We start from the raw sequence: 24,444 nt of genomic DNA on the forward strand, positions 1-24,444 counted from the left end.
GTCTCACAGCTCTGGAGGCTGGAAGTCTGAGATCAAGAGGTTGGCAGGGTTGGTTCCTTCTGAGGGCTTTGCGGGGGAATCTGTTTCCCATGCCCCTCCCCCAGCTTCCGGTGGTTTGCTGGCCATCTTTGGTGTTCCTTGGCTTGTGGCAACCTAACTCCAGTCTTGCATCACATTCTCCCTGTGTCATCCCTAGGTGTCCAAATTCCCTTTTCTTAAGGAGGCAGCCACATCGGATTGGGGCCCACGCTGATCTTGATCATTTACAAAGACCCTATTTCTAAATGAGGTCACATTCTGAGGTACTGTGAGTTAGGACTTCAGCATATGAGTTTTGAGGGGACACAACTCAATGCATAACGATCTGAGTGTTACATGTTGTTGGTCTGGGTCAGTCCCCCACCCAGCCCTGAATGGACCCTTAGCTGCTTTAGGCCCAAGTGGCACCCACTGTAGAAGCCTCTGTTGGGACTGACAGAACAAGAGGAGAAGCCAGTAAGGGTTCTGTAGAGCCTTTCTTGTTGTGCCCACCCCAGTGTTCCCACAGAGGAAGGGACTCTACTTCCCAAGCCCAGAACCCACAGAACAGAGCCTCCAGTCTGGGTTCACCACATAAGCAAATAAAAATGACAAGCAAACAAGCTGGTAAGAGGAGCAGAAATCTTTTTAGGGTGTGCCTTGGTTCAGAACACATTCTGCCCAATCCCCACAACTTTCTTCCTCCTCTGTCTGCTAAGATGGCCCCAGCCAAGATGGTGCTCAGGTCCCAAGGGGTCTCCTGGAATGCAGAATGAACAGGGATTTAGGTCAGAAAATGTGAGTCTTGGTGATGCCATGAAGTGAGTCTGTGACATTAGATGGGTCGCCTCCCCTTCCTGGCCAAGGACACTCTAGAAGGGCCCACAACTCTGGCACTAAACAGGATACTGTGCATGGCCACCTTCATACTCAGTCAGAGTGTCTCACTGCCATCATGCAGGTCACGTGGCAGCCCAGGGGGTCCACTATGTGCCACTTTCCCTCAACTTCCTACAGGTGGCCTCAGGGCCACCTCCCGCGTAGTCTCCTGTGTGGAAAAGTTGCCCAAGGTCCCCCCACAGAGCTCTCTCTGCCCCTGAGGGCCATCTGGAGTTGCAGCTGTTGGACTGGGAGGACAGTAAAGATCATCAGCTGCTTTCAGACCAGACGAGGAAACTGAGGTACAAACAGGCAAGGTCACAGAGTGGGTGGAACCAGGGTCTCAGCACGGAAACCATAACCTGCAGGCTGAGTTTATGCCCATCTGTGCCTTGCTGGCTCCTTATGCAGCAGTGAGTGTGGCTTTTAGAGTGTGTAATCCACTTGGCTACGGTGCTGGGTGCTGGGGAACCAGCCGTCGTCAGGTGTGGAAACCACAGACATGCAGTTTTGTCACAGATTTTGCTCGGTGTGTCAGGCTCAGAAAAACGGTTCCTCCTCATTTGTTCCTACCTGTTTCGCTCCTCAGGACGGCCAGACCTCCTTTCTTCCCCCTCCCACCCCAGCCCTGAGGGTTCTGCACCTCACACACACAGACACACAGACACATACACACGCACACGCCCAGACACACCACCTTTCTAACTGCCTCAAGTTCAGGCCAAACACCCTTTCCAGCCACCTCGGTGCTGAGCAAGTCCATCACCTCTTATCTTAGGTAAGATCTCAGTAGCCTAGAATCCCAGTTAGAGAGACTCTCAGAGGTCATTGAGTTCAACTTTCCAGGTGAGGCAAGATTTCCCTCTTCTCTTCTGTACGTGATTTCACTTCCGTTCAGGATGCCCTCATGCCTCTGGCCTCTCAGGGCCTGCAGGTACCCCACCTGCCGACTGCTGCTTTCTTCCCTTTCCCCCTCCCACCATGTTCTCCCTGCCCCTCCAGGGGCCCCTCTAGCCACCTCCCCACTCTCTCCCTCCCCATCTCTGGGTGATTTTTAAATCAGTGTCCACAAAACCCACATTTCTAACATTATAACTCTGAGCTAGAGAACCTAGCATAGAACCTATAACGTTCCATAACATACGTCATCAGGAAGTGAGTTATGGAGGACTCACACACACACACACACACACACACGCACACGTACCCCCACCCCCACCACCATAGGTATTCCACAGGCTCGTCAAAAGAACTGAAGGAGATAGTGCGTGTGAATGGATTTTAAAATTTTAAGGTTCTATAATGTGTCAGGGATTATTAACTTGTAAGTTTCTCAAGGGCAAGAACTGTGTCTTCTATTCAGAAACATCTCCCCCCACACACCCAGCCTGGAATGTTATTAGACATAGAGGGGGTACTCATTGAACTGAAATCTAACAAACTGAAAATTGCTTTAATATAGACCCATATTTTAAAAAACAGCATTAATATCCACAGGCCTCTGACCCCAGGGAAGGTGCAGTGATTTGTGGGGCTGCTGGGCTTCTAAGTATGTGCCCAGGGGGTGCTGGCATTGCCGCCACCTCGTGTGCCCCTCTCCCCCCAGAGGCAGAGGCCCCGGCCTCTTTCACTGCAGCCCCTCCACCGTGGCATGCGGGGTCAGGAGTCTAGAGGTATCTAAGCTCAGTGGGAAGGAGCCGAGAAGAATGACCTCTAGGAAACCATCCGGCCAACACTAGAAAGATCCACTGCAGTCTCTGACCAGAAGTTCATGTTTAATCAATTAATTAATGCTTTCAATAAATATTTATTGGCCATCGACTGAGTGGGTATAAACTCGAGGCAATCAACAGAGGAACTTCTAAAAAATACAGATTCGGGGACACCTGCCAAGGGACTCTGGTTGCACTGATGGGAGGTAGAAAGCTTCCAAAGGCCCCAGGTGATTCCAGGACGCAGCCGGGGCGGGAGCACGGCTGTCCCCATGCAAGGCAATCTCCCGTGGCCAGGCACTACATCTGCCTGCACGGAGCTAGCCATCTAGGGGGCAGGCGAAGCATCGACCCTGAGAAAGGCCTTAATAATAAGACTCAGATGGAGGGCCATGGACAGAGGCAATCAGGGAGGGGAGAAGGTAGGGGAGAGCAAAGGTGCCTGAGAGCTGGCCCAGGGAGGCTTCTATTTTGGGGACCTCGAAGGCCAGAGTATGAGGTGTAGAGTAGCCATTCCAAAGCCACATCGTCAGAGAGGAGGCTTGACCCCTTCAGGAAGAGGAGGGAATGTGTCTCTAGTCGGAGAAACATGGAAGGAGGGGAAACGGTGCGCAACCTTAATCACAGGGAGAAAGTGGCCCATCCAACAGTTGGGTCTACCGATATCATTTATAGAGCTGAGAAAGCTTGCAGAGGCCTCCAGAAATCTTTGAGACAGCCCCGGAGGGGAACCTAGCCAGGGAATCCTGAGGCTTGGTGGCCCTTCAGGACAGAAGAGCCTGTGTTCTCCCCCTCGCCTCCCACTCGCCGGCCCCTGAGCTCACCAGGCGTCCAGACTGGCCTCAGGACAGGGCAGGGCCTCACGTCCAGTGGGACTTTTTTCGGGAAACGTAGAGGTCTGTTTACATTTAGAGCAGCTCCACTCCTGGAAATCCACGCACTGGGGCCCTTCCTGGGAGGGAGGTGACAGGGTTAATCTAAGGGCTGGGGGAGGCGGAGAAAGGCCTTGAAACACACAGTGAAGCCAACCAGATTAATAGAGGAAGAGAGAGGGGGGTAGACCATTAGGAAGACAAAGAGAAAATCATGCTGGAGCAATAGAAAGGGAAATCTAATATCAACTAGGGAAAAATAAATGGAGATTAGGGCAAACAAATTAGCTTTAATGGGTTCAATGCTAATACAAGAATAACAGCCGAGCTGCGAATGCCTTTGAGGGGAAGATGGGATAAAGAACCTGAGCAGTCATGCAGGCAATAAAGATGGTGTGGGGAGGGGGCCGGCCAGAGGCGCAGAGGCAGAGAGGAGGGAGGGCTGGGGGTGAAGGGGTAGGGGGAGAGGTGGCCCTGGGAGGGCTCTGCCATCTTGGACGGGACCGGGGCACTGGGGCAGGGAAGGGGCTGGGAGACCTGAGAATGGGAAGCGCAGGGGTCATCAGTGAGGACTAGAAATGGAGACGAATGAGGCAATTGGAAGGGGAAGAGACGGAGGGCAGAAGAATGAAACCCGGAGCCGGGACAGACTGGGCACAAAGTTGGGGGGGGGTGTGCAGAGTGCAGGAGAATGAACCAACATGCGGGGGGGGGGGGGAGAAACGAATTCGGTGAGTACTCTGACTGAAGAAAACCATAGAAAAGGCAAGATTAGGCCTCAACAAAATGCACACCTGGGGAGGACCCCCAAGTGGGTTTGGTAGGGGACATGGTGAAGACACAGTCGCTCTGAGACAAGGGGCTGACTGTCCTGCTGCCAGGGGTGGTGCCCGGCGAGGACACGGCTGAGAGGTACATGGGGGCCCTAAGCCCGAGTCTCACTTCTGCCCCCTTGTAATGTGTGGCCTTGGGCAAGTCATCTGCTTTCCTGTAAAGTGGGGACAACGGGCTCCCCACCACTGAGGGCTGTTAGGAGGACTAATGAAAGCTGCGTTTAGAGCATTCAGCCCACCATGCTGACTCTCGGTGTTGTTCCTCAGCTTTTACTCACGGGGAAAGAGGCCGAATCCTGAAAATAGCCCTTGTTCCTTTCCTCCTTCCCCTCTTTCCTCTTCTTTAAGTCCAACACTGTCAAGGTATCTGCCAAACGTGGTTTTTTCCCAGCTAGAGACTAATCCAGAGGAAACCTCTTTATCCACCCTTTGTCTCCCTCCCTCCACCCCTCCCAGCCCTCTCTCTCTCTGTTGAGGACAAAAGAATAGGGCTAAGCCCTCCCACCCTCTGGGCTCATGGAAGGAAGAGCTTCCAAGGGAGCCAGATTTCTTATCCCATTGTTTCAGGGGCCTCTGGGGACCCTCAGATTTGCCAGAAATTTAGGTTGAGAGAAGTTGGGAGCTGGCGCCTGTCCTCATAGCCTCAACCTGGAGACCTCGTGGGCCACATTAAAGTGTGGACAGGCCCCACAAGAGGGACAGAGCCCAGCACACCAGAAGGAAAAAAATCAACAAGAACAAGTCCAAGAATCAGTGAAGAGCCAGCCACCTATACAGGGGCTCCAGGAGTGGGGAAGACAGAGCTGGGATTATTTCTGGCTCCTTAGGGCATTCTAGAACCTTCCAAGAGCAAGACAATGATTAGGCAGGAATCGGCCTCTTCCCTTTGCTCCCCACTAACAGCAGTAGCTTCTTCCTGCAGTCCCCACCTCAGGGGTAACTCAGCGGTACCTCAGGGTTCCTTTGTGCTCTCACAGCCCTCCCGCACCCAGAGAAGAGAGTTCCTACACCAAAACCCTTCTGCTGAAGTACCTAGGAACAGGCCTCTGATTTCTGACTGGACGCTGACTGACATGCTACTTAATGTCAGAGGAGGTCTGAGGAAACAGGACTCCAAGACCGGCTTGGTCATGCCCTCGGCCTTGAACACAGAGCACAATGCTGAGCTTCTTGGCAGCGAGACCTGGGAAACCAGTTTCTTTTTGACCAGCTGGATCCTGTTAGACATAAAAGGGCAGTCCTGCCCAACGGCCCCGAGTCAGAAACTTCTCCTCAAGGGAGCCTCTGACTCTGGGGTGTCCAAGTGCCAGGAGGGGTAGCTTTTGACATGACACCGTGGTCATCCCTAATTCAAGCTGTCTCTTGTGGCTCTTTCCCTGTGGAACACTGAAGTCTTCCCCCCAAGAGCTGTAAACCCCGGGGGGTCAATCTGTGTGGGTCACCCCTTGGCTTTCTCCATAGGCCCTCTGAGGCCAGGGTTAGAAGGAAAGGCTTCTCACCTCAGAATCCACAGACCCACCTTGGTGACAGTTTCCTCATGGGGGTAACACGGCACAGTCGCTCTGCTCCCACAGAGAGCGCCTGCAGAACCACACAGGCCATACGTAAAACATGACAAGTGCTCAGACATTTCATGCTGACGTCAAATGCTGGATGTATAGGAAGGCCTGGGCCTTCATCCCATGGCTCCTGGAGGAGAGCAAACTTCTCTTTTCCTGGACTGTGATAGCTGGACCACCTTTTAAAATAGCTCATGTCCAAGAGAATATGACTTTGGAAGACACAATTCTGCATAAGGCAAAGAATGTGTGGGCTTCACCAGGCTTGTTTTGGGCCTGTTTACTTTCCTTCCTCTCTCTCTCCCTCTGTCCCTCCCTTCCTTCCTCCCCTCTCTTTCCTTTGTTCCTTCTTTCCTTCCCTCCTTTCTTCCTTTTTTTCCAATAATTATTGGGCACCTACTCTGCACCCAGCATTATACTAGATATTAGGGCTTTAGAGATTAAAAAAAAAAAAAAAAGCCACATCATCCCTCAAGGGGCACATGGTCTATGCAGCAGGTCACAGACACATTCTCTGCTACATGTAGTGGTAGACACTGTGTCCAGGCATGTTTAAAAGAAAGGATCAGAGACAGCAGGCAGGAAGGGCAGGGAAGACTTCCCGTAGGAGGTAGCTTCCTAAAGTGACTCAAGGTATGAGTACAAATCGATCCAGAGCCGGTTAGGGAAGGCCACTCGAGGCATGGAGGGCAGCACAGACAAGGCTGCAGGCGAGGATTCGGATGTTGTGAAAGACCAGCAAACAATTCCACGTTGCTGGGTCATCGGAAGTAAGGCTCGGACAGGTGGGGATGGAGGCTGGAGGGGTAAGCCAGGCTCAGCTCGTGTGGACCTTGTCCTCTGGGTTTAGTAGCTTAGGCCTCACCAGGCGGGACACGCTGCTGTGCCCCAGCTGGCTTCTTCAGTGCGGGAGGGACACGGTCAGACTTGGGTTCCAGATGCGTTGCTCCCCAGCAAAAGGTCACGGGTGCACGTCGCGTGCAGGGACCAGTGAGTCCACGTGACTAGTTAACGCCTCCTCACCTTTGTCCCAGATGACCCATCACTTAGGGAGATCTTCTTGGGTCACCCGGAACTAATTCAATCTCTCACCCTCCCCCCATTATTCTTCAACACTGTACCCTGCTGTGTCCTCCTCGGCACCATCCACGCGATACTTACACGTCATTTGTGTGTTTGACTTTGTAAATATCTACCTATTTCTAGACTGGAGGCTCCACGAGGTCAGGCATCAATTCTATGCTATCAGTTCCAGCAAAGGGCTTGGCGTGTGCTGGGTACTCAGCACATACACATTGAATGGATACATGAGTACGTGGATTTGTGCTGGGATGGCCAGGGGGGTACCGGTTAGGTAAATATTTAGGGGGTATACATGCCATGGTTTGGTGAGTCCTCCATGTGGGGAGAATGGAAGAAGCTAAAGGCCCTTAGTTAATTCACGGGGCATATAGTAATTGAATACCTGATCCAATTTAATAATGAACAAAACAGACACGGTCCTGCCCCCATCATGAAGCTTTTGATCTGGTGGGCAAAGACAGTGGTTACTGGTGTGCGTGTGATTATGCAAATGAATGTAAAATTAAAGTCTGAATGAACGCCAGGCAGGAAAGGTAAAGGACATTGGTGGAGAATGTCTAAACACAGGCTCTAACCTTCTCTGTAGGAGAAAGCACAGCCGCCTGGCCCCAGTGACTTTGCACTGAACTATACAGGCCAGGTAGGAGTTAACTAGATTAGAGGGGAAGACAAGAGTTCAGGCAGAGGGAACAGCATGTGCAAAAGCCCCAAGGGAGAAGGACGCGATGCTAGCTCTGCGGTCGTGCCGAAGGCCAACGAGGGTGCAGGGCGGTGCGGTGCAGGGCGGCACGAGGTGATGCCAAAGGGCAGGTTCCCTGCTGGCGCGGCAGCTGGTGTCGTTCCCATCCAAGGCAACACTAACCAGGAGCCTCCTTCTTACCCAAAGGGAGGTTTCCAGTAGGAAAGTGAACATAAAAGTAGGGGGAAAGCTCTGGGCTGGAGATCCCGGGCATGCCCACAGGGCCATCAGGTAGTAGGTACAACAGTGAGAGGGGCGGTGATTGCCAAGGACGACCGTCTAGAGTGGACGTAACACTGGGGTTTGAGAAAAGCCTGAAAAATATACACGTCGAACAGAACAAAGGAGGGAGGAGAACCCCAGTAAAGAGAAACAAAAGCAGGTCTGAAGGTATGAGGAACCAGGAGACAGCGTCGTCACAGAAACGTCCCCAGGGAGGAGAACGTAGCACCCGCACCACTCCCCTCCCACCCAGTACCGAGTGTTGGAGGACCTGCTGAGCCTGGGGCACACGGCAGGGTAACCAAGGAGCAGCCAGGAAGGAAAGGAAAGAAATAGGAACAGCAAGTATGACTACTTCTTGAGAAATCTGGTCGAACACAATAGTAAGAAAAAAGTTCACCATCAAGGGGAGAATATTGGGGGGAGGGGGCAGAGGTGGGGAAGCAGCATAGATGAATTTCACTGTGTTTGTAGGTCCAGGGGAAAGACCTAGTAGAAAGGGAGAGGTAAATAACATAAAAGGAATATGAGGCTAATTTACGGAGTAGAGTTCCAGAACAGGTGGAAGGGTGAGGCGTCAATGCGAAATGAAGAAGTATAAGCCACAGCTTTAGCCCGCTGCTGTCTCTCCGCTCCAGTTAGTTAGCCTGGGGGGCGGGCGGGCGGGGTGGGGGGGAGAAGCGCAAGGCTCGGACACCAAGGCCATGCAGCGGGTCGGGGCTGAAGCCAGACGCAGGTTGCTGCTTCTCCGCGTGCCCGCCCCTTGCGTGCTAGAGTGAGGCCTGGGGGCCTAGGTAACCCATAACCGTGGATGCTGGCACGATCCAGTGTACATGCTTGTGGTGAAAGGTGGAAGGATGGAACGAGAAGTTGCAAAGCTAGGTTTCCGTGGTCCTGGAACATTTTTTCTAGGAGTGGTATGAGGCAGAGACCCTGGCCTCTATTCCAGAAAGGCACTGGGCCAAGGGGAGCAGCTGGGAGGTTGCAGTGGGAGACCACAGGCCTGCAAGCGAGCGAGGGTGCTGGGGAACGACAGTGCCACCAGGCTAAGTACGTCAGAGCCTGCTTAGCATGGGCAAGGCCATTCCTTTGTGCAAGGGGAGCAGGCACCGCGTGACCTAAAGGACATCTCAAGGCAGCCACCGCCCCTCTTGTGGTAGTCCTGCCGCCCTGATACCCTTTGGAGCTAAAGCAAAAACCCCCAGGTCGTTAAGCAGAAATTTTCCCAAAGCAACACCTTGAACCAGTGTCACTCCAGGACTGGGCAGAGGTGTGAGGAATGAGAAAGAAAGAGGACAGTCCTGGAGTCTGCCACGTCGGGATCCCCCAGAGGGGAGTCTATGCAGCAGCCATCATAATGGCCGCACACCGGCCCCTCACGTCTGGAAAGCATTTTTTCTGTGGCATGTATATACGGAAGTATTAGTTAGACTTTTGTGACAAGTGCCAGATAGACAAAGACAGGGCCCCTGCCGTTGAGGAGAATCCATAAAGGAATCCAAACAGATAAAGAGACTGATCAGTGTAATCAGCGCCATGATGGAGACTTGTATGGAGGACTCTGGGGGCCCGGGAAAATTTTCCGTGTACCTTAAGGGTGTGGGATTGGTGCCTGTAACAGGAGTTTTGCGCAGTGAGCCTCTCTCTTTTCCTTCTACCATTCCTGCTCCTCAGAGCTCTATAAGGCATGAAGAAATGACCAAAGAATGCCCTAATGCCTCCCTAAATGGTCACTTCTCCATAGTACACATTTCTGGACAGCAGGCTTCAGCTGGGGCTTTGCAGGCTTCCAGACCCTTCACTGTAGAACAGTCCTCTCTGGCCCTGGGAACATTGGCATCCCTTGTCTGAGGGCCTTCACACTCAGAGCCTGCTCATGTCCAGCCAGACAGGCTTGTCTTCCTCTTCCACACCCACCCCTCCCCACCCATGACGCTCCAGACCATGCAAAGGGCCTCTGCTTATGAAGCTTCAAACCTCTTTCTGGTTCACACCTTCCCCCCAGCCCAACCAGGGGCTCCCACTCATTCCCGGCTTCCGGCCTCAAAGCCCACCCCATTGTCCACAGCTGCATGGGAAGGTGGTCAGCACAGTGGGCGGTCCAGCCCTTCCCGGTGCAGGAAGGAAGGCTGCACCCACCACTGAACATTTGGTGGTGACTTACCCAAAGGAGTCCACTCCCCCACACCGGACACAGGAAGGACAAAAGACCTTCCGTTACAGGGACTCAGCTCAAAACCTCAAACCATAGGGGCCATCTCCATCTTCAGCCAGCAGGCTCTTTCCAGACTCTGCTACCCGCCTGTCTACACCACAGTAAATGTCTTCCAATGTCTTGAGAACACCAAGACCTCGTGCATGGATTTATTTTCACGTGGAAACTTCTTCACCTGGTTATCTCCTAGTCATCCCTCCTTGCAACCTCCAACTGACCACTTACGGGCTCCCTAACACCTGATCTTAACCTCTCTCAAGCAACTTCTCCCTTAGCATGGTGATTCCCAATTTATGTGATTGCATCCCCCCAAGATTGTAAGTTCCTTGAGGGCCATTTTCTTGTCCTTTTCAAGATGGTTTCCTCAGTGCTTTATGCCTGATTTGTGGCAGGCACTTCGTACATAAGTGTTGAGATAAAAAGCAATGAAAACTATGATATGTGAAGAATATGAATTATTGTTCTTTGAAGGTGGTGGGGCCAAAGTGGTAGGTGTATAAGTATTTAGTTCCTCTCTTGATTTTCTTTACCAGCCATCGCCCAGACTAAACCAGTGGTTTGTGACATGTGGCCCCAGACAAGCAGCATCTGGGAACTTCTTAGAAACAAATTCTTGGTACCATCCCAGACCTGCTGATTCAGACACTCTGGGCCTTGGGCTCATCAGCCTGTGATTTAACAAGCCCCCCACATGATTCTGGTGCACAGTCAAGTGTGAGAACCACTGTTCCTGCCCTAAGGCCAAGCTTGGGGTCATAACTTTCGACCATGTAAATATTAAAAGTTAGAAAAACTTTGCACGAAATCAAGATTTTCAGCAAACCAAACACTCCTACATCCTGGTTTCCCCATCTTAGAGCAGTTGTTATAGTCCGCAGCTGACACAGCAAGAATTTCCATTCAATGGATGAGAACAGTAAGGCTGGGGAAAAAAAAACCCCACTTTCTCAAATGATAAAATTAAAACAGGCAGAGTCAATGAAGGAATCTGGCCCAACGCTCTTTGTACAGCAGCACAAAGTCATTCCGAAGCCAGCAAAATAAAATAAAGCACCAGAGAATTGATAGTTTAAGGGCCAGAGGTATGAATACGCCTTTCCCTTCACACTGATGCTGGGTGATGTGATAAATAAGATTTCAGGAGGGCTCCTGAGGGCCTGGGTCTCTAAGGATTCTAATCAGTCCTTCAGGAAGATTTAGAACAATAGTCCACACAGCTTCTTCGATAGAGAGACAGACAACGGTGGGTTGTTGTTTTTTTTTTTTTTAAGACACAATACCCAATTCAGGTCACCTCAACAATGACACTTGGTTTTTTCAACCTGCTACCTTTCAAGAGGTGAAGAACTCCGCCTGTAGGAAACCTTGCTTCTAGATACAGAGGTCCTAGCACAGCACCTGGGGCTGGGTGGATGACGTGGCTGCCTAAGTTCTGGAAAATGGGGACAAAGCTGGGCGGTCTCAAGGTCTTGTCTGCCTTTGGGTGGCTGTCTGGCGCCCCCTTGTGTTCAGTGTCTGGACCCAAAGAGCCAAAAGACCACAAGGAGGGAGTGAGGGTCAAATGGCTAAGTCATTCTCCAAGGATGGCCTGTGGCCATGAGAAGCCAGTGGAAGGGGCTCAGAAGTGGGCCATCTGGGATGTCCTCCCAGCCGTGGTGGAAAAGCACGTGCTGGGACAAGCGGCCTTATGTGGGACAGTGGAGGTTGTGTCCAAGCTCACCCAGTTGCCTCCACCAGGGAGATGGGTCACTGTGTCCCTCTTGCTGGTATTTGGCCAGCAGGCTCATTCCTCCTGACTTAGTGCCCAGGCCAGAGACTTATAGCTTCTTTTTTGTTCTTTTAAGAGAAATTGACTGCTCCGCTGAAGCCAGCTTGGGCCCCCGAGGAGACATTGCAAGGCAGTTCTGAATGTGCTAAGTCCGTGGGCGGTAATGGGCACGGTGTGCCCAGCAGAGCCACTTCCCACCCTTGGCCATAAATAGTCCTTAACGGGCTCACCCAGAAGGCTTGGCGCTGGCTCTTCCTCCTCGCCTGCCCGTTCCCCCTGTCTCCCACCCCTAGAGCTCTGCCAGCCCAGCCAGATCACCAAATCCTGCCCTGGTATGAAAAGGTGTCCTTCATGCCTGGATAATGGCACCTTCAGCACAGGCTGCAGGCCAATGCCAGGCTTCCAGGACTGGTTCTGGCCATAGAACAGGGCTCGACCCAAGAAGCACTGATGGAAGCCTTAATTCTTGGCTACAGCCTGGCTGCTCCTCATACAGGCTGAGTCACATACATCATAGAAAGCACATCACTCACGCTCTCTAACCCCAGCCTCTTCATCAGCAAAAGGCGATCTCAGCCCCAGAATGAGCCTAGCCTGGGTCTCGTGATTTTTGAGAGTTGAGAATGTTGGTAACTCTAACAGACAAGCACCTTCTTGCCTCTAAGCCTTTGCAGCTGTTTTTCCCACTGCCTGGAACAGTTTCCTCCCCTCTCTCCTTCCCTTAGTGAACACCTCTTTACCGTCAGTCAAAGCATAGACTTCTTCAGGAACTCTTCCAGAGTCCCCTAAGCGTGGGCTTGGTCCCTGCCAGTGATCCCCATAACCCTCTGCTTGGCCCTGGCCCCAGCAGTGGTCACGTGGTCTGGTAATTGGCTGTCTGTTGGTCTGGGCCCTCGCTTTAGTAAACCCCATGAAACAAGAACAGAGATCACCTGGGCACCTGCAGGGCCTGGTACAGTGCCCGGCACATGGTAGGCACTCAGTATATAGGCGCTTGACAAGATAGATGGGCTCAGAATGGAACACAGGCTGGGGCCAGAGGGCAGAGGGCAAGGCAGCAAGGCAGCTAAGAAAACGCACACACATCCACAGTGTGTCCACTGTCTGCACAGTGGCCTGCAATCCACCATGTCATGTCCCTGGAGATCTCTGCCCGCCCTTTTAGTGCTCTGGCCTGTTAGAGAGAGAAGCCATGGGATCACTGGGGCTGGGAGCCTGTGCCCCAGCTCGACCACAGAATAGCTCTGCTTTTGTTCGTTTGTGTTCGCGTTTCTCAATGCACTTGCGCTGATAAAATCGGGCTCTGTGTTAAAAGGAAGAAAGACAAAGACAAACGTAAAGACCGCTGATTTAGTCTACGCCCTCATTTTACAGATAAGGAAAAGCAAGCCAGAGAGGAGAGGGGACGTTCTCCAGCATCACACAGCTCAGCACCAGAGTAGGAAGACCCAGCATCTCCAGCTTTTTATACACGTGTCAGAGGGAGGGACGAAGGTGGGGGGTTGTTATTCAGAGTGAAGGGCCGAGGGACTGAGAGGAGACTGAGAGGCCCAAGCGGTGCCCAGATTGCAATGTGTGCTCCCTCCGGCATCATACGCCACCCTCCCCTCTCCCCGACGGGAGCCAGCCTCCCTCTGCACCGGTGTCTCCCTCAGGCACCAGAGGGCGTGATGGTGAGAGTTCCCACGCACACGGTCGTGCACGCACGCAGCACCCACACCCACACCCACGCTGCCTGGTCCTGACAGCTGTTCCCGCAACTACTGTCTTCTTAGGCCATGGAGGGCTGAACCAGCTGGGAGGGGCCTTTGTGAACGGCAGACCCCTGCCGGAAGTGGTGCGTCAACGCATCGTGGACCTGGCCCACCAGGGGGTGAGGCCCTGCGACATCTCCCGCCAGCTCCGAGTCAGCCATGGCTGTGTCAGCAAGATCCTTGGCAGGTAAGCACGAAATTCAGCGTGCGCCACCTTCCCTGCAGGGCTTGCCTTGGGCGGCCCACCTCGCAGCCAGACCCCTTCCCGGGGGCACTGGGTCCGTCCCAATGTCCAGCTTCGGTCCTGGTGGCGCTTCCAGGCCTCCCCGCCCACTGCTCTTCCGTTATTTTCCTGTCCTTGCTTCTTTCTTTGTCCTTTTCTCCTTCCTTTCTTTTCTCCCTCTTGCTCTTCTCCTCTGCCCTATCTCTCATTTTTAGGGGCTTCTCTACTCCTAAAGCAGGAGAATCTTCTCCAAAGCACCCCACCCTGACCCTGGATGAGACCAAGGGAAATGGAGCCGCTAGGGAGGGGACCCAGGATCAGAGGTGGTTCCTGCGATCCACCCCAACCCCCAGGGATGTCTCAGTGTGCTTCTCAAACTCTTAATCCCCAGAGCACCTGCACCGGAAGCACCAGGGCTCCTTGATGAGATGCGGAGCCCTAAGGCGTGGTCCAGACCTGTGTATAAATCACAGCATCCACGCTGGGAGCCAGTCCTGGGTGCCGTGATTTTTAGGAGATGACCAGGCACAAGTTATGAACACTCACTCCAGAGCAGTGGTTCATCGCCCTGGCTGACTGTTAGAGTCACCTTGGGAAACTTAATTTAAAAAAAAGAAATTATGTCTAGGCCCCAGCCCACACCCATTAAAGCAGAACTTTAGGAGAACAGGCCCAAGTGTTTGTACAGTGTTGAGGCTCCTTCAAGGATTCCCATTTTCTGTACCAGAGTTCAGGACCGCTGACCCAAAGGTCAGGAGGGACCAGGAGCAGCAAAGCCCTGCTTCCGGGCTGACACAGCATAGTCTGGAGAGCCACTCCCAAAATGCCCCTGCGCTGGGGGACTTGGGGCTTTGCCTCGGCTCAGCGCACCTGTCTCTCTCACCCAGCTCATAGGTGGATTCAACAGGAGTTCTGGCTTAATGAGGCAAAGGGACCTGACTGTAGCTGAACCATGGAGAGCCCTGGCTTCCCGACTGAAGTTGCCAAGCGCAAGGGTCAGGAGAGGGGCTCCCAAGATGGGCTTCAGTGTCCCCGAGAGATGAGCCTGGAATGGCTATGACAGACAAGCAGAGTTTTAAAGAACCAGACTTTACTCTACAGTAGAAGAGACCGGAGAGTTTCCACCACAAAGAGGGGAAAGTTATCCTGACATAAGTCACAGATCTCCCAAAGCAGCTGTCTGGGGGCTCTGGGGAGAGGAAAAGTGGATAGCCTGGGAGAACAGGCTTGACTTAAGGGGCCAGATGTGGCCAGGGATCCAGGCCAGGCTGGCGTTCCAGAGTCCAGGAAGAACAGCTTCCACCTGAACCATGCAATCTGGTAGAAAACCAGTGGCCAGCTGGGGGGTGGGGGTGGGGTGGTGGGGAGAAGGCAGGGGAGCAAAGGTGAACCAGTAAGACAGAGCAGAGGGCCCAGGGATCCAAGCTGGCTTCCTGGGGAGGGTAAAACCAGGATGGCCAAGAACGGCGAGTCACGCTTTAACCCCAGAAAGCTGCGTGGAGAACCCCGCCACTGTGATCCTGTGTGTGTGCACAGTGTACATGCAGAAGATTTCTAAGAAGGGAAATCTGCTCCGTAGGTGGCCCTTGGGGGAGCTCAGACGAAGGAGACTGGCTGGAGGGGAAAAGGAGAAGCCAGGTGTCCAGGGCGAAGTGTTTAGCAGAGGGTTCTGGTTTGGCAGCAGCATAAACTACTCATGCAAGGGGAACAGACCGTGCCAGGAACACCAAGTGTCTGAGGCCAGCCCTGGGGGTGCATTTTACCCCCAGAAGCCTTGGAGAGGAACGAGAGTCTCTGGCTAAGTCCCTGCCCGAAGACCCCACCTGCTTACTGGGTAATTCTTTGGGGTTCTCTATTGGAGTAGGTACTACGAGACCGGCAGCATCCGGCCTGGAGTGATAGGGGGCTCCAAGCCCAAGGTGGCTACCCCCAAGGTGGTGGAGAAGATTGGAGACTACAAGCGGCAGAACCCCACCATGTTTGCCTGGGAGATCCGAGACCGGCTCCTGGCGGAGGGGGTCTGTGACAATGACACTGTGCCCAGTGTCAGCTCCATCAACAGGTGAGAGGGACACAGCGGCCTAAGGTGGGGGGAGGGGAAGGGGGCAGGGCACCTGGGCTTTGGGGGAACCATGACGGAGACCCGAAGAAGGGCCTGGCTTGGGTGGAACAGAGCCTAGAAAGGGGCCTCCTGCTGAAGAATTCAGCAGGAAGCACCCCAGGCGCCGGGGCAGGTATCCACCCCTCCCCACTGCTCTGCAACACTCCCGCCCCACCCCACCCCACCCCCGGTTGTACTTTGCCAGTTTCCCTCCTCACACGCTATATCCTCTTTATTTCAATAAAAGAATCCTGAAGTGACCCTTTCCTGGGCCACACGACCCCTAACCTGGCCCTCATTCAAGCATTCACTCAATTGTTTGGTCATTCCATTATTCGCTCACAGCCTCAATCAATCATTTACCCACTCATTCATTCCTATATACATAATTCATTCACTATGTGCTAGGTCCTAGGAACACACAATCCTGTCCTTGAGGGGCTTATAGTCTAGCGAGAAGACAGACACTAATCAAGTACTAATCAAGTGCCCCCCCACACAATTGTAAAAATGCGGCTCTAAGTCCTCCTAAGGAGAGGAACGTGAGGTATGTGAGCTGGCGTAAGGTGCTTGGTTTAGGAAGGAATGAAAAGATGTCCCTGAGCAAGAAACAAAGACTAAGAGTTAACTAGGAGAAAAGGGGAGCCAAAGGAGCTCTGAGACAGCACATGCAAAGGCCCTGTGGCTCACAGATCTTAGACAAGAAGCTGAAAGAAAGCCAGCAGATAGAAGGGGAGCACGAGGTGGGCTGAGTTGGGAATGTCAGTAAACACTGCCCTTTAGAGGTTGGTGGCCATGTCACATATTCTTGCCTGTGACCTATAAGAAACTTCACAGACTTTAAGCAGGAGGCTGACTTGCATTTCGAAAAGTCCACTCCGGTTACAATAGGGAGAATAGATTAGAAAGGGTCAAGAGCAGGTAGGGGGTGGCCAGTGAGTGATCCCAGCGGGAGAGAGCTGGTGGTGGCCTGCATTAAGTTGCTGACAGTGACATGCAGAGCAGAGTCAATGCTGGAAAGTTTATGAGGTCAAACCCACAGAACCTCAAGATGGCTTTGGTAGAGGAGAGAGGGAGGCAGATGTGAAGCCCCACCTGTATTTCCGCCTTGAGTGACCAGTGGAACTGATCAAGAAACAGCAACACTGGGAAGGACCAGGTGTGAGGAGTGAGGTCAGGGGTTCAACTGTAGACAGGCTGTACTTGAGGTGCCTCTAAGATACCTAAGGGGCTCTCAAAAAGGCACAGGATCCGGGGCTGCGTGAGTCCTGTTTCCTCCTTCTCTCTCTAATAGGCTTTCTCATCTTCCTTACAGAATCATCCGGACCAAAGTGCAGCAACCGTTCAACCTCCCCATGGACAGCTGCGTGGCCACCAAGTCCCTGAGCCCAGGACACACGCTGAGTGAGTGCTGACCTGCCGGCACACTCAACCTCGCCCGTGCACACCCATCTGCAAACACACAGTCGCACGCGTGCCCACACAGACATACGTGCCGGCGTGGCCAGAGCCCTTCCGCAGGGACAAAGCCTCGCTGGGTCCCAGGAAAGACGCACTGACATTCGTGGGGGTCGGAACACTTCAGGCGGCCTCGACTCCAAGAACCCCTCGTGCCAATGGGCCCCCTGACTCCTCCATAGTGGCAGCAGAGGCTCTGAGGGGTGCCCCCCGTTTGCTGACCCTCTCCCTCTCATCCCACTGCAGTCCCCAGCTCAGCCGTCACGCCCCCGGAGTCACCCCAGTCGGACTCCCTGGGCTCCACCTACTCCATCAACGGGCTCCTGGGGATCGCTCAGCCTGGCAGCGACAGCAAGAGGAAAATGGACGACAGTGAGTGTTGGGGAACCAGGGGGCAGGTGGGGGGTGCAGGAGGGCAGTCCACCCGGGCTCCAAGGGGACTGGTAGCTCCGGACTTTGCAGGTGCCGGCGACTCCCGCCTACAGCACATGGCCTGTCCCTAAGCTGGCCACAGTCCCAGCGGCCTGGAGCCGGGTCCTTCCTGTCCCTCTGCAGCCCACGTCTGCCCCTCCACTCTGGCCTGGGGCACGGGTAGAGGGGTCCCCTGAACGCTTTCTCCCTGCCTGGGGATGCCAGGTGACCAGGACAGCTGCCGGCTGAGCATCGACTCCCAGAGCAGCAGCAGCGGGCCCCGCAAGCACCCGCGCACAGACGCCTTCAGCCAGCACCACCTTGAGCCGCTCGAGTGCCCGTTCGAGCGGCAGCACTACCCGGAGGCCTATGCCTCCCCCAGCCACACCAAAGGCGAGCAGGTGAGCAGCCAGGTGAGCGGCAGAGCGGTGTTGGGCAGGGGCCGCAGCAAAGCGCAGTCTCTGGAAGATTCCTAGTCAGTCTACAGTCTCGCCACCCAAGCAACTTCAGTTGCACCAGTGGACTCAGGGCGCAAGCTTCACAGCTCCAAGCCCACACAGACTTCATTTTACCAGACCCCGGCACCTCCCTCCTTCTCCCTCCAGCCCTCTTGCCTTTCCTCACCCGTAGCCTCTGAGCTCCGCCCTTTCAGGAGCTCACCACCAGGCCGTGCCATCCCTCTGTCCTCCGGGGCTTCCCCACACTGCACGGTCAGGTCCCCCAGCTCTGAAGCGGCAGCTCAAAGCCTTACACCGTGACCTCGACCGACACCTCCAGCCCAGCTCTGGCCACTCACACCTGCACACCGTATGGCCTGCATTACTCACCTCCCGAGCATGTCGTTCTCGTTCACACCTCTCTGCACTGGCACACTGCATGCCCGCCGCGCAGAGCGCCTTTCCTTCCACCTTCCTGCCTGGAAAAGTACCGTCGGGCCATGATGACTCAGCTCAAGCATCACTTACCCTTGAATCATGCCCTGCCCCTCAGACATGCTTCCTCTCTCCCTCGTCTGTGCTTCTGTCCATCCAACACGCCATTCCAGTAACTTCTCACGGCGTGCTGTGATTGTCCAGTGGCCGAAGGGGTAGGCAGTGGGTTTCATAAGGCAGGCCAGCATCTTGAAGCATATTTTTATTTTTATTTTTTTATCTCCGGCACCAACATTGTGCCCCTCTTAGAATAGATACTCAGTAAAGTTGCATTGGTGCGTGAGCCGAGAAATCCAGAACAATAAATTGCGAGTTACAGGGGAGTTTTTATTTCTAGTGCTCAGGACAGGTGAAATGGTTCATAGTGGGTCAGCTTCTGGGAAAAGCTAACAGAGATGTCACTGGTCTCCCCCCGCCCCGAGCCCAACAAAGACTCCACAATTCCCACAGAACTTCCAGAACTGCTGGCCCCCTCCTTTCATGTGGATCTGTCCACAGTAGCAGTGGCTTCCACCCCTCCCGCCTACCCGGGTCAACCAGCTGAGGAATTCCCTTAGGGTGGGTCTGCTCACCCCACTTTGCTCATGCTGTCATTTGATCCAGGAGTGAGGCAAGCCTTACGCCTTGAAAGTCCTGAGCAGGACAATGGGGACGATGCCAATAAGCCGCTGAACCACTGCCAGGACCGTCTGGGCTGCTGGGCCCACGCCAGCCCCGCAGCTGGGCAGGCAATCTGCGTCAGCGATTTTATCAGCCTGGGCTGTGGCCACCGCGAGGGGGTGCGGAGAAAGCTGGCTGTCAGCAGACCCGGGGAGAGGGCCCGGGTGCTCAGCCGAGAGTCAGCACATGGCTCCCTGAGGGAAGTGGGGCTGCAGCCGTGGGCTCATAGGGAGCCCGCTGCGTGTGCAAGCACCAGCTGGCCTGCAGAAACCCTGCTGCTGGGCCCCTGGCACCCGCTGGGCCCCACAGCCATCTCCTGGCTCCATTGCTGAGCCCCCAGAGGGCCCTGCCTGATGACAGGGAGACCGAGGCTGGCACACGTGCCTGGGGGATTGTGGTCTTAGCCTTAGAGCCACAGGGACCTCGGGGACCACAGAGTCCAGTCTTTCCATTTGTGTGGAGACAGCCCAGGGCTGGGGAGGGTAGACAGAGCCTGGGGGAGCGAAGGGGTATGGAGCTCAGGTCTGCGGCCCTGGTTTCATTCAGACTGGCCTGCGGCACCGTTGTGGATCCGATGCTTCTATGTCAGTTCTTACTCGAAGGCCGGAGAAAGAGAGTTTGAAGACCATGGAACTGCTCCAACCTCTCGTCCTATAGATAAGGAAACTGAGGCTCAGCAGTGTCCATCCATGATTCATTCCCTCCCTCAGCCCATCTTCTACTTGCTCATTCATTCACCCGGCTGGGTGGTGAGGGGCAGGGAGCATCCGGCCTGTGCCGAGGGCTCCTTGCGTCTGAGCCCCTGCCTTTCCTGCCTTTAGTGACTCAGACTGTGCTGTCAAAGGACACTGTGTGCTCTCACCTGGGCCCAGGAAGGCCCTCTGGCCTGGGGAGCCAAGAGAGGGAAGCACAGGTCCACACAGCCGACCTCGGGATGAGGGGGGAAGGCACAGCCATCTTTCCTATAAGATCAACAGGGGGGAAAGCATTCAACGGAAACGCCATGTGGCCTCGCTCCTGGTTGCTGTTTCGCCACCAGGCCCAGCCAGGAGTCACAGTTAGGAACAGTTCTTTGTCCTCTATTTTACAAGTGCAACAAGAAACAGATCAGCAGAATGTGAGCAGTAATGACAGAGACCAAGAATTTTGCCCCTTATGACTCACAAATAATACCTATTAGAACAACGTACTGAGCATTCTGTGCTAAGCATTTAACATGCGTATAAAAAATCTCACGTAACCCTTACATCAGCCTAGTGATGCAGGTTCTAGTCTCCCTGTAATAGGGATGAGGGAGCCATGGCTCAGAGGGTCTAGGAGCCCACGGCTACGTGGCTGGTCACTGCAGACGCAGGCCTCAAACTGGCCCACGTGCTAGAGCATTATGCCACTCTGCACCCCAATCCAAGTTCAATCCCAGGAAGAAATCCAGCCATCACTGGGAGGATGGGTGACTTTGGGGGGGATTGGGAGATTTTTTCCCCCCACTGACTAGTCTGGATTTGGGAAAGCTATAGGATTTTGAGTAGGTATTTGTTATCAAATCAACACATCCATAAGGCATTTTAAACTTTTCTTACATTCTCTAGAAATTAGGTATTTTGCTCAATTTCGTTAAGCCCGGCTCTAAGCAGCTCCGCCCCACCTTGAAGCAGGCCCCCCTCGGAAAGCATGGAACCAGAGCACCATTTAGTCAGTAATCGCAGCTCCATGATAACGGCGCCCTGGTGGCCTCTAGAATTGCCTGCAGCTTCCAAAAGTGCCCAGCAGGCAACCAGAAAGCGCTGTGGCCCCTTGGAGGACGTGGCTCCACGGAAATCACTGGAAGCAATTGCCTTTAGTGGAGCTGTTATGTAACCGCGGAGCGTTCCTTGATTTTTCTGTTGCACACAGAGTGTGCTTGTGATGTGTGTGACCCACATGCGGGGAACAGGTGTGTGCTTGCGTGTGCTGTCTTGTCCCCTCGAGGGAGGGAGTCACCGTGAGGGGTAGTGCACGCTTGCCCATAACTGAGCAAGGGAGAAAGAAAACCCTGCAGGTAAAGAGGTTTTTGTTTTGTTTTGTATTGTTTTAACAAAATTAACCCCAAGGATCACCTGCCAGGGGAATCTGGATAGAGAGGAGAGGAAGATGATAGCCCCCTGTTCCGGTCCGGGGTGGGGGGGTCACATCGGCGGCTCTCCTGAGGGAAAGAGCACCAGGGGACGTTTAGTCCCTGTGTCATTCTTGCCTGGGAACTTGCTTGTCTGGGTTTCAGGCTCTCCACATATAAAACAGACACAACATTGCTTGCCCATGTCACAGGGCCGTCGGGCTCAGTGGGCAGGATAACATGGGCAAAGCTCTCATGTGTGCTCTTTGCAAACGGACTGGTCATGACGTCATCCAGTTGAGCGCACCGTTTGAGGACGTGGACATGAGAGCCGGACCCCTTAGGTTTCCGCCCTGGCTCTGCCCCATAGGGGAACGTGCGGGTTTCGTGGCCCCCCGTGGCCGTGTTTCCTCTCTGGAGAGGAATAAACTCATGAATCGGGGAAGCACCCTGAACCGCGCCACAGGCAGACCGCTCCCGCCCCGCTGCCTGTTCTCTGTGGCTCCAGACCTTGTGGGGAGACAAGGAAGGAGGTGGCCATCCAGCCAAGCCCTCAGGCCCCCAGCCGGCTTTGAATCCCAGGGCTGCAGGAGGGGAAGCTGTGAGCTAGGGATTGGGCAACAGTGGGGCTGCAAGAGGAGCAGGAGAATAAGACACATAAGAACCCATGAAACAGGCTAAGCTGAGTCCAGCATGCGTGGAAAGAGGGGGACAGTGAGGAAGGGAGCGTTTCCGGGGAGATTAGGTCACAGGGCTCCTACTGAGGCCTGCTGCCTACGGCTTCTGTGCGCTGACTTCTCTTTGTTCCCCAGGGCCTCTACCCGCTGCCCTTGCTCAACAGTGCCGCCCTGGACGACGGCAAGGCCACCCTGACCCCTTCCAACACGCCTTTGGGGCGCAACCTCTCGACTCACCAGACCTACCCAGTGGTGGCAGGTACGATGCCTGGACTGTCCTGGGCCACGTGGCCCCAGCTGCACAGAGGGGCTGCAAGGCAGAGCCTGGCTGGCCCTGAGGAGGAGGGGGCTAGGGCCCTGGGCCTGCACAGGAGAGGTGGGCTGTGCGAGCTGGGCCTGCAGGTGGGTCCAGAGGGTCCTGCCTCATCGTAGCCCAGGGCCGCCTCCGCGCCTCCTCGCTCCCCCACCACCGCGGGGGAGGGGGGGGCACACACTGTCCTTCCACACACGCAGAGGCACAGCAGGGAGGCAGAGCTGCTCTCTTCCCCTCACTCACCCTGAGGAACACGCGCAGCCCCTCCCGCCACCCCAGACTCAAGAGAGGAGCCACAGCCCCAGTGCCCCGCCCGCACCACCCCAACCCCCTACATCTCATGGCTGGGTTTGTGCATGTGCCCACCGCATCATCTCACACCCCTCTCTCCTTGTTGTCTCCCTCCCTCCGGCAGATCCTCATTCACCCTTCGCCATAAAGCAGGAAACCCCCGAGGTGTCCAGTTCTAGCTCCACCCCTTCCTCTTTATCTAGCTCCGCCTTTTTGGATCTGCAGCAAGTCGGCTCCGGGGTCCCAGCCGGTGCCTCGGTCCCGCCCTTCAATGCCTTTCCCCATGCTGCCTCCGTGTACGGGCAGTTCACGGGCCAGGCCCTCCTCTCAGGTACGACAGGGAGGTCCCGGGCCGTGCAGCTCTGGCGGGGGCGGGAGGGGGGGTCCTCAGGGCCGGCCACCAGTCCCCTGCTTTGGGGTCCAGCCCCCTCTCTGGCCCTTAGCCCTGTCCACCATCACTCTGGCCCCTGAATCTTCCTTCCTGCAACTTTCCGACATGCCAAGATGTGGTGCTCTGTGCCTGCAAAGTCAGGAGGTGGGAAGGGCAGGCACTCCAGGGATGCCAGGAAGAGGGGTGCCTGGCTGATTTCTAGAAATTTCCCCCAAAACCCCATGGACAAGCAGGGATCTTAAGGTCAGGAGCCAGGCAGTATAAAGCAGTGAACAGATGGTCTGGGTGAGAAATAAAAAAGAAGGAAAAAAGAACTTTGGAGGGAACAAGTCATTGGCTTTTGTAGCCAATTTCTGGATCAAATTTCTGAAGAAAACAGAGGGTCCGTCCTCAGTGGGTCTCCATAGTGTAGCTCTCCTTGTACCCAGTTTAACAGGATCACCCTTGGAGAACACTGAGCGGAGTAACTTACCAACTTGAGAGATGGGAGAACAGGGGGACCCCCCCATCAGGAACCTCATTGGCCTCAAAACATTTAAAGCTGGGAGCACCTTAGGGGTATCTAGAGGAAATCTCCCATGATACCAATGGCAACCAGGCCCAGGAAGGAGAAGGGCCTGGTCAAGGTCGCTGAATAGGCATGTGGCATCTGGCAAAGTAAGGGCTCACTCAGCCTGTGTGCACCCCGTGGGTCAGGCCTCCGCAGACTGGGTCTCCCTGGCAAAAGGACATCAGCCCATCCAGCCAGGGCCCGGGCAGCAGCCAAAAGAGTCGGGGTGTCTGGCTTGGGCAGGAGGCCTGAAGTGGAGTGAGAAAAGGGAGCAGAGACCCATAATAGTCTTCAGATACCTGACAGGCTTCTCCAGGATGGCACTATTTTAGATGTGGGTCCAAGGCATTGAACTAGAACCCATGGAGGAAGCCAGAAGTGAGCCAGCCCTTCTGGACCAGTGGTTTTCAACTTGCTGGGCCTGAAATCACTCTCTTAAAATGACAGCTTTTATAGAAGCGAGGTATCTACTCTGTTTGAAGTAGGGACTCTGCCCCCTGAAAGCGCCTGGACTTGAAAACCAGCAAACCAAAAGAACAAGACCTCCACCTGCAGAGGGACCACAAGGTCATCTTATTCGAGTTCACAGACCCTGTCTTAGAACTGACTACATTTTCTGTCTGGCAAGCACCTGGGATTTTTATTCTCTGTGCATCCCCACATCTAATGTGGGAGGTCCTCTTGGAAGAGG

The 24,444-nt window shown here is 54.4% G+C and overlaps 1 protein-coding gene across 10 annotated transcripts in view; it reads left to right on the top strand.

Moving 5' to 3' along the window:
* The window catches only part of PAX8 (paired box 8), a 55,260-nt gene that overhangs the window by 17,132 nt on the left and 13,684 nt on the right, over window positions 1-24,444 (top strand). For 2 of the 10 annotated variants that reach the window (XM_087863660.1, XM_087863658.1), the window contains exons 3-9: window positions 13,676-13,841; window positions 15,739-15,939; window positions 17,294-17,382; window positions 17,683-17,808; window positions 18,073-18,260; window positions 22,344-22,467; window positions 23,016-23,143. In XM_087863660.1, the coding sequence (XP_087719786.1) occupies window positions 13,676-13,841; window positions 15,739-15,939; window positions 17,294-17,382; window positions 17,683-17,808; window positions 18,073-18,260; window positions 22,344-22,467; window positions 23,016-23,143 (1,022 nt within the window). Of the gene's footprint in view, window positions 1-13,675; window positions 13,842-15,738; window positions 15,940-17,293; window positions 17,383-17,682; window positions 17,809-18,072; window positions 18,261-22,343; window positions 22,468-22,936; window positions 23,144-24,444 lie in introns of all 10 variants that reach the window. The other 8 variants (XM_045808900.2, XM_045808902.2, XM_045808901.2 and 5 more) reach the window with 8 other exon arrangements.

This window comes from Ursus americanus, chromosome 7, assembly GCF_024610735.1.
Source record: "Ursus americanus isolate L20-20 chromosome 7, mUrsAme1.1.p, whole genome shotgun sequence".
NCBI lineage: Eukaryota > Metazoa > Chordata > Mammalia > Carnivora > Ursidae > Ursus > Ursus americanus.